The sequence below is a fragment of the Salmo salar genome, chromosome 04 (genome assembly GCF_965601325.2).
Source record: "Salmo salar chromosome 04, fSalSal1, whole genome shotgun sequence".
In the NCBI taxonomy this organism is placed as follows: Eukaryota; Metazoa; Chordata; class Actinopteri; order Salmoniformes; family Salmonidae; genus Salmo; species Salmo salar.
Genome location: NC_138294.1, coordinates 30773868 through 30783365, shown reverse-complemented (window position 1 = coordinate 30783365; position 9498 = coordinate 30773868). Strand labels below are relative to the sequence as shown.

Below are 9498 nucleotides of genomic sequence, written 5' to 3'. Positions count from 1 at the left end.
AGTGAACCTGCAACCACAATACTTCAATAACACTTGATATAAGATATTCTCTAAGCATTACAGGAATATGGCTCTGAATATAGACCTGGCTCTCAAGAGAAGACAGGCTATGTGCCCACTGCCCACACAATTTGGTGGAAACTGAGCTGCACTTGCTAACCTTCTGCCAAATGTATGACCATATTAGAGACACATATGTCCCTCAGATTAAACAGACCCACAGAGCATTCTAAACAAATCCAATTTTGAGAAACTCACATGTCTATTGGTTGAAATACTAGTGTGCCATCACAGCAGCAAGATTGTGAAGAACAAACAACGTTGTGAAGACAACCCGTATTTATGTTTGTACTTGAACTATTTGCACATTGTTACAACATTGTATATAGCAATGATATGACATTTTAAATGTCTCTATTCCTTTTGAACTTTTGTGAGTGTAATGTTTACTGTTTATTTTTTATTGTTTATTTCACTTTATTTATCTATTTCACTTGCTTTGGCAACGTAAACATATGTTTTCCATGCCAAAAAAGTCATGCGAATATAATTTAATTCACAAAAATTACAAGGGACACTCCCCACTTTCTCTAACATGTTTTCCTGATAGAGAGAGACAGTGCACACAATGTGTGAAAGAGAGAAAGAGGAATAGAGACGGGGCACGCAACGAGAGAGAGAGAGCACACAATGTGTGAAAGAGAGAAAGAGGAATAGAGACAGGGCACGCAATGTGAAAGAGAGAAAGAGGAATAGAGACGGGGCACGCAATGAGAGAGAGAGAGAGAGAGAGAGAGAGAGCGCGCAATGTGTGAAAGAGAGAAAGAGAGAGAGAGATGCGGCACAATGGGTGGGAGAATGTTGAGTGAATTACACTTAATCTGAACACCCTATTGAAAAGAAAAATGATAAGATTCGTTCTCTGGATATTACTCTTTCTCAAAAGTGGTAAGTCTACCTTGTCAAACTGAGAGTCATTTACAAAAGTAGGCTCCTATCATGTTACATGACTTGTGTAATTTATGTGAATATGCAATATTATTGCAAAAGTGCTATGTGGAAAATGCTGCAGAAACAAATTGTTAGAATTTCACAATCGCTTTTTGGTCATGTCCTTATTGTAAAACTGGTTAAATCCGGACTGCCAACTTTTCGCTCCAGAGTGGTGAAGCAGTCTAAGGCACTGCATCTCAGTGCTTGAGGCATAACGACAGACACCCTGGTTCAAATCCAGGCTGTCTCACAACCGCCCGTGATTGGGAGTCCCATAGGCCGGTGCACAATTGGCCGGGTTTGTAAATAATAATTTGTTTTTAACTGACTTGCCTAGTTAAATAAAGGTTAAATAATAAAAATGTAAAAAAGAAAGCTTGGAGTGAGATTTGCAATGTGAATTTCATTGCCCCCTGGCACAACCCCTAGATGATAATTGTACTTTTTTAAAGCTCATTTCCTGCAATTCTACGTGTTTGACATGACTTAGGCATATGACCAGGGTAAAAAAAAATAAACAGGTCAGCTTTGAAAATTAAATTAACACTCAAAACTCGAAGCGTTTGTTACTTTGAGATTTTTGGGAGATTAAATGTAAAGTACATTTTTAATATTCATGGTTGATGGCAGTGGGGAACCAAATCATAGATTGCAGTCTCCTTATCCATAGACTGCTTTCAAGTGAACTCCACAAACATTCTGTAATTTGGGTGAACTAACTCTTTAAAATAGGGCTGGAAGAAAATCCTGCTTGCTGGGTTGGCCTCCCCTGAAGTGCTGTGTGTTTGAAAATGTTATTGTTTTAACAATTAATTTCTCAAAATCACCCAACCTTCAAGAAAAATCTAATGAATATCAATATTCAGGTGGTTTATGTTTACTAGTTGAACATCCTTGACGTCATCTTACTCTACATTGACAAAATATAATGCGTTTATGAGTCACCGTACTATCTCTGCTTAGCATGTGCAGAATACTAAAATGTCCAAAATTATACTTGAGTCCTGGAGCATTTAATAGCCAATGCTTATAGAATTTTTTTATTTAACCTTTATATAACTAGGCAAGTCAGTTAATACTAATAAATTCTTATTTGCAATGACGGCCTACCAAAAGTCAAAAGGCCTCCTGCGGGGACGGGGGCTGGGATTAAATATTTTAAAATAAAATACAAATATAGGACAAAACACACATCACGACAAGAGAGACACCACAACACTACATAAAGACAGACCTAAGAAACAAATCACATATCACTGTCAAATATACAGGATACGAACGTTCCATTCCAGCTTAAAAATGGATATGTAGCATTTTGCAAGAACAACAGAAAATGTATACACATCTATGGACAAAAAAAATCGGAGAACTGTAATATTTTACACACACATGAAGGTACCCATAACCAATCATTTCTAATGAAAAAAACAGATGGATATAGTGTTTTGAAAGTAAACCCTTCAAATCTACCCGTGAGTAAAGTAGTCATAGTTCTTGTACCCAGTCAACATTCAAAATGTAAAGTTTCATCATGTCTCTTCAACTTACCCAGAACATCCATCTTTACATCTTTAACAGTCCGATTATGACAGACACACTCATATGGGCCCTTGTCATTTTACACAGCAGAGATGATTGTAAGAGAGAGGTCTTTGTTGATTTTCACCCTCTTCTTATTAAAAACTGTCCATGAATGGATAACATATCCTCATATAATTCATTTTCAAAGACACAAGTAGGCATATCAGATTTCAAATATGTGATTACAGTGGCAAAATTGTGAAGTAGAATAATCAAATAAGTGTGGGGAATAACAGCAGTGTTCTTGCTGATAAGTCAAGCACAGTAATGAAACAACATGTTTGCCCATTGTTAAGAATTACACTTGTTCCATTGATCATACTAAAAGTAAATAAATAACAAAATCTCCAGAAGACAAGATTACATAAATCTTTCCCTACACTCGAACCAAATCATTTTTGTCCCCACCCTAGACTAAAACGTACACTGTAGGTAGGTCTGTCTGCTGCCTTTACGTTGTCACAGCCTAAACGACAATCACCAAAGGAGGAGACTAGTGTGGATTAAATCAACTTTTGTACATGCCGTCAAAATGCTGCATTGTATATTGTACATAAAACAGTGGTACCATGCTACTCTTTTTTAGAGTTCTATAAACTCAGGAGAGATAGTTCTCTCTCCATTCAGCTCCACTCTAATCATATGCTTCAATGTGTGGCGGTTCACAGTGCTGTGGCAAGACAGGACGACGATAGAGGTTCAGATCGTGACGCGTCCTTGGTCATGTGCAGTGTTGCTCTATGTTATTCTTGTACTAACTAGGTTTAGTAAATGTGAAGCTCCAGTTCACTTCATTGTATTCAGAGTCTTTCTTATTAAATCCATTAGTAATAAGAGCTAAGACACTACAGACAGTACGTACTAAAGAAGATTTCATTCACACTTGCGTTAGTCCGCTCTTTTGGTGATTGGCTTTTAGACTGTGACAATGAAAAGGCAGCAGACAGACAGACTTACACTACAATATGTTTTAGCAGGGAAGTTTGGTAGGGTGACCTGATTTGTAACTATGAAAATAATTTTGTCAAACAGGTTGTGAACCCAAAAGGGTAAATTCTATTCTAGAGGGGGGGACAATAACTAGACAAATAATTTGGTTAGGGTGTAGGGGCAGATTTTTGTCATCTAGTCTTCAGGAGATTTAATTAGCTGTTTACTTTTAGTCTGATCAGTGGAACAATTCTCATTCTTAACAATGGGCTAAAATATACAGTAATTACAGTGCTTGACTTATCAGCAAGAACACTACTGTTATTCCCCACACTTATTTGTTTATTCCACTTCTTCACAATTTTGTCAGTGTAATCACTTAGTTGAAATCTGATATGCCTACTTGTGTCTTTGAAAATGACTTATATGAGGCTATGTCTTTTTGCAGCCATTCATGGACAGTTTTGAATAATTCAAATAAGCATAGGATAGCAAATGCTCCAGGAATCAAAAATAATTTTAACATTTTAGTATTGTGCACACGCAGAGCAGTGGTGGTAGGGAGACACAACTCATAAACACATTATATTTTGTCTATGTAGAGTAAGATGATGTCAAGGATCGCCAACTAGTAAACATAAACCACCTGAATATTGATATTAGTTTGATTTCACTTGAAGGTTAGGTGATTTTGAGAAATTAATTGTTATAATAAGAACATTTTCAAACACACAGCACTTGGGAAAAAGCCCAGGGGGGTAACCCTCCTGGAGAGCAAGCAGTATTTTCTTCCATACCTATTTTAAATAGATAGTTCACCCAAAATACAAAATATACAATGTTTCTGTCCTTACCTTGAAAGCAGTCTATGGACTAGCATACTGCAATCTAGGATTTGGTTACCAACTGCCATCAACCAATAAAATGTATTGCGCAGAGCCTTAGTGTAGTGGTAACACTCCCCGGCATATTTCACATACAACTTTCCACTTGAGAACAGGGATCAATCCCTGTCTCCCCATCTCATTTCACTACTGTCTGAATAAAGTGTCAAACCACCTACAAAATATTAGCATACTTTACATTTCATCCTCCAAAAATCTCAAAGTAACAATGTTGTCAAATTTGGAGTGTTTATTTAATGTTCAAATCATCCTGAATACACTTAATTTTCTACCCTGGCCATAGGCCTAAGCCATGTCAAAATACGTAGAATTGCAGTAAATTTGCTTTAAAACAGTAAAATCTCCCTGTGGGTGTTGAGGGGGGACCTCCATCCCCCTTCTAGGGATTGTACCAGGGGGCAATGAAATTTACATAGCGGACCGCACTCCAACCTTTTTTAAAAGTTGGCAGCCCTGTAAGAGGTGTGCCGTGAAAGCGTATGAAGAGAGTGAAATGAATGTGTGTCTCACGGCCAATGTGTGAGAGTTGGCAGCTCTGGGTTAAATAAAGGTAAAATAGTCTTATTTAGTGTTCACAAGTTAGACATGTGAACTAGGCTACACCTAGGAGCCATAACTACAACTCAATGGATTTATAAAAATAATACAAAGACAATAAAAACAAAAATGTACATAGGTCACTGCATACTGTAAAAGTACAAATAAATTAAGCCTAGTCTATCATGTGCTTGACTTCCTGTTAATATCTTGTATTGATGTAGCCATTGCCAGTAGCCTATGTTTTATTTCTTCCTTTCAGATCTGATTGATGCTGTAAATGTGACGGAAAAAGAGGGAATGAAAGTAACTTTACCGACTGGACTTACTGAACTACCTAGTGGCATAGTTATATCATGGTCTTTCACTTTGAGTCATTCAGATTCATTTGATAACATAGCTCTGCTGAATGCAGGTGTGATTAAAACAGACTACAGTAGGAAGTTCAAAGACAGACTGAAGCTGGATACTCAGACTGGATCTCTCACCATCAGAAACCTCACCATCAACGACTCTGGACTTTATAAAATAGTAATCATCAATACACAGACTTCATCTGAGATTGCAAATCTAACTGTCTATGGTGCGTGTCTGACTTAGTTTTTTTACTTCTCTTTTTTTCATTCTCTCATTTAGTCTGTTACCTATCTCCCCGAGTTGTTTTTAATGAAGATTAAGAAAGACCTTTTGTATTTAGAGTTACTTGTTTTTAAGCTAACATTTACCATGGCAGATCTCAAACAACCCAGGCAATTCACAACATTTACACTGTAAACTTTATTTTGAGTCTTCCACATGTTCTCATAATAAGTATCCCACTTCTCCATATATGTTTACATCAAATTTATGACATCTTATTTCTTACTTTAAACACAATTTATTTTAAATCTCTGTTTGTCATTGAGTCACTGCTTAATCATTCTGCTATCCCAGCCTCAGTGTCTGCTCCTCACATCAGTCCCTCAGTGGACAGTCCATTTGAAAAAGTGAGCTGTTCATTGGTGTGCACTGTGAAGAACGGGAGAGAGGTGATCTTGTCGTGGTGCAGAGGAGAGGAGATATTCAACCAGACCAGCAGCCCTGATCTTCTCGCCAATCTCTCTCTCCCTCTGGAGTTAAACAAAATAAACATTGACACCTACAGCTGTGAGGCTTCCAACCCTGCTGACTCAAAACCAACTCCACTCAACATTGAAATTCTCTGCCCTCAATTGTCCTCATGCTCTGCCCTCACAGGTATGTCAACACTGCATATAGTATTGTTTTTTTCTTTTTGTGGAACAGTGAGAGCCAACACCCAGACAGTGTCTGTCCTTCGTTTCCTCACTAACAACTTATTTTGTAGGACAGTAAGGGGAATAATAACCAATTGTATTTTTAACTTTAAAACCTGAGGGCAGTTTTTACAAAATCCCTCAACATGTGCATTATCATATTGAATTTATTTGAACTTCTGTACTACAGCAAGCTGATTTTTGTATTTATTTGCCTATGAGCCGTGTAGCTTACCTTATAATACCTTCATCAATATCATTCATTAGTATTGACTAAAGCACATGGCATGGATTTGAACAGCTGCATTTTACTCCTGACAGAGTCTGGTCCCAATCCTGTCGCAATCGGTCTGGTCACATTGTTAGCAGTTGGGATAATAAGTGGTGGTATATTCTGGGCAGTTAAAATAAGAACATGTGGAGGTAAGTACAATCTGTGTTACAGTTCACATCATACAGAGCACCCTGAAGGCAAAAAACACAGAACATAGGTAATCGTGTAATATTATGCATTTTCCCTTTATTTCAATGCAGCCAGCATGCAAAGAGAAGAAGACCAACATTATGCTGATGTGAACTTTCATAGATTGGTAAGGTCTATGTGTATGAATGTGTGTATGTACTGTGTATATATGTGCATGCATTTTATGCTATTTGGTTTTCTATGCAACTTCTGTATCTGTGAACAGACACACACACACATACTGTACACATTTAGGATGGAAGTGGTCACTTGTTGTTGACTTGTATAACATACCAGCCAATGTGAAAATACCGAATACACAATAACAAGTACAGTTTGCAAATGGTTGGATCTTATTGAATTACAGGCTTCTATTTCTATTTGGTTATGTGCTGGCATTACAGGTTGGGGATATACCGGTATCTGGCACAGGAGGAGTCTGTTCACCAGAGGAGTCTGTTTTGTACACAGATGTCAGAATCTTACCTTCTGTTCAGACAAGACTGGATTCAATCACTCCTCTCTCAAAGCTGTGACCTTGGAGTGGTTTAGAGGCTTGTGTGTCTCAATGACCCTGAGAGCTATGCCGGAGGGGGCTTGGGCCCCTGGTAGACTTAGCCATGTTGGATTGGTCTCCGGTGAGGGGCCAGTCCAACGACAGCATTGGTCCTACATGTTTCACGTTGGCATGGTGCTATAGGTAGGCAACCATACCAGTCTGACAGTGTTAAATATTTTGTATGTCTTTACTGTCATTTTTAATGTGTATTTTTCACAGTGTTGTATTTTACTTTGCAAGAAATGTGCTTGATAATTTAATTGTTGATAAAGTCCAAACAATTGTCAACCACAATGTTGACCTGGTGCTCCAGCAGGGCAATTACATTTCCCCCAAAAAACACAGATTTTGTACAGCTCTCACATTTATACCTTTCATTGCCAGTGTTAAACTCAGCATAAAAGGAAACGTCCTCTCACTGTCAACTGTGTTTATTTTCAGCAAACTTAACATGTGCAAATATTTGTATGAACATAGATTCAACAACTGAGACATAAACTGAACAAGTTCCACAGACATGTGACTAACAGAAATGGAATAATGTGTCCCTGAACAAAGGGGGGTCAAAAGTAACAGTATCTGGTGTGGCCACCAGCTGCATTAAGTACTGGAGTGCATCTCCTCATGGACTGCACCAGATTTGCTAGTTCTTGCTGTGAGATGTTACCCCACTCTTCCACCAAGGCACCTGCAAGTCCCTGGACATTTCTGGGTGGAATGGCCCTAGCCCTCACCCTCTGATCCAACAGGTCCCAGACATGCTCAATGGGATTGAGATCCGGGCTCCTCTCTGGACATGGCAGAACACTGACATTCCTGTCTTGCAGGAAATCAAGCACAGAACGAGCAGTATGGCTGGTGGCATTGTCATGCTGGAGGGTCATGTCAGGATGAGCCTGCAGGAAGGGTACCACATGAGGGAGGAGGATTTCTTCCTTGTAACGCACAGCGTTGAGATTGCCTGCAATGACAACAAGCTCAGTCTGATGATGCTGTGACACACCGCCCCAGACCATGACGGACCCTCCAACTCTAAATCGATCCCGCTCCAGAGTACAGGCCTCGGTGTAACGCCCATTCCTTCGACAATAAAGGCGAATCCGACCATCACCTCTGGTGATACAAAACCGCGACTCGTCAGTGAAGAGCACTTTTTGCCAGTCCTGTTTGGTCCAGTGACGGTGAGTTTGTACCCATATGCGACGTTCTTGCCGGTGATATCTGGTGAGGACCTACCTTACAACAGGCCTACAAGCCCTCAGTCCAGCCTCTCTCAGGCTATTGTGGACAGTCTGAGCACTGATGGAGGGATTGTGCGTTCCAGGTGTAACTCGGGCAGTTGTTGTTGCCTTCCTGTACCTGTCTTGCAGGTGCGATGTACCGATGCTGTGCAAGTGTTGTTACACGTGGTCTGCCACTGCGAGGATGATCAGCTGTCCGTCCTGTCTCCCTGTAGCACTGTCTTAGGCGTCTCACAGTACGGAGACTGCAATTTATTGCCCTGGTCACATCTGCAGTCCTCATGCCTCCTCGCAGCATGCCTAAGGCACGTTCACGCAGATAAGCAGGGACCCTGGGCATCTTTCTTTTGGTGTTTTTGAGTAAGTAGAAAGGCCTCTTTAGTGTCCTAAGTTCATAACTGTGACCTTAATTGCCTACCATCTGTAAGCTGTTAGTGTCTTAACGACCGTTCCACAGGTGCAGTTTCATTCATTGTTTATGATTCACTGAACAAGCATAGGAAACAATGTTTAAACCCTTCACAATTAAAATTTGAAAAATCCAAATAACTTCACAGATCATCTTTGAAAGACAGGGTCCTGAAAAAGGGATGTTTATTTTTTTGCTGAGTTTAAGTCACATTTCACATACAAACAGCTCTGCTATTTATTTGTCTGTTGCATAATGTGTGTCTTTACTGTAATTTTAGATGTGTACTTTTTCATAGTGTTGTACTTTGCTAGAAATGTGCTTGATAAAAATGCAATATTATTGTTATTTTGGTCAGAAAATTGGTCTGAACCGGGGTTAGTAGTATCAAACCTTTTAGAACACCTACTCATTCAAGGGTATTTCTCAAAAAAACTATGAAAAAACACACATGGAATCATGTAGTAACCAAAAGTGTTAAACAAATCAAAATTACATTTATATTTGAGATTCTTCAAATAGCCACCCTTTGCCTTTGACAGCTTTGCACACTGCTGGCATTCACTCAACCAGCTTCATGAGGTAGTCACCTGGAATGCCTTTCAA

At 39.2% G+C, this 9498-nt stretch overlaps 1 protein-coding gene across 1 annotated transcript; it reads left to right on the top strand.

Annotated features, from left to right (window-relative positions):
- The first annotated feature begins 763 nt into the window (after positions 1 to 763).
- On the top strand, positions 764 to 7667 carry LOC106602698 (cell adhesion molecule CEACAM1). The gene is made up of 6 exons (XM_014195492.3): positions 764 to 948; positions 5209 to 5529; positions 5880 to 6182; positions 6542 to 6643; positions 6755 to 6810; positions 7088 to 7667. Exons 1-6 carry the CDS (start codon positions 906 to 908, stop codon positions 7217 to 7219), a joined length of 957 nt encoding a protein of 318 aa, XP_014050967.3. The 5' UTR covers positions 764 to 905; the 3' UTR covers positions 7220 to 7667.
- Positions 7668 to 9498: the final 1831 nt, after the last annotated feature.

Coding starts and splice junctions, on each gene's coding strand:
- LOC106602698 (XM_014195492.3), top strand. CDS start 906: ATGATAAGATTCGTTCTCTGGATATTACTCTTTCTCAAAAGTG. Junction 5,530..5,879: donor TGCAAATCTAACTGTCTATG/GTGCGTGTCTGA, acceptor CTGCTATCCCAG/CCTCAGTGTCTGCTCCTCAC. Junction 6,811..7,087: donor ATGTGAACTTTCATAGATTG/GTAAGGTCTATG, acceptor CTGGCATTACAG/GTTGGGGATATACCGGTATC.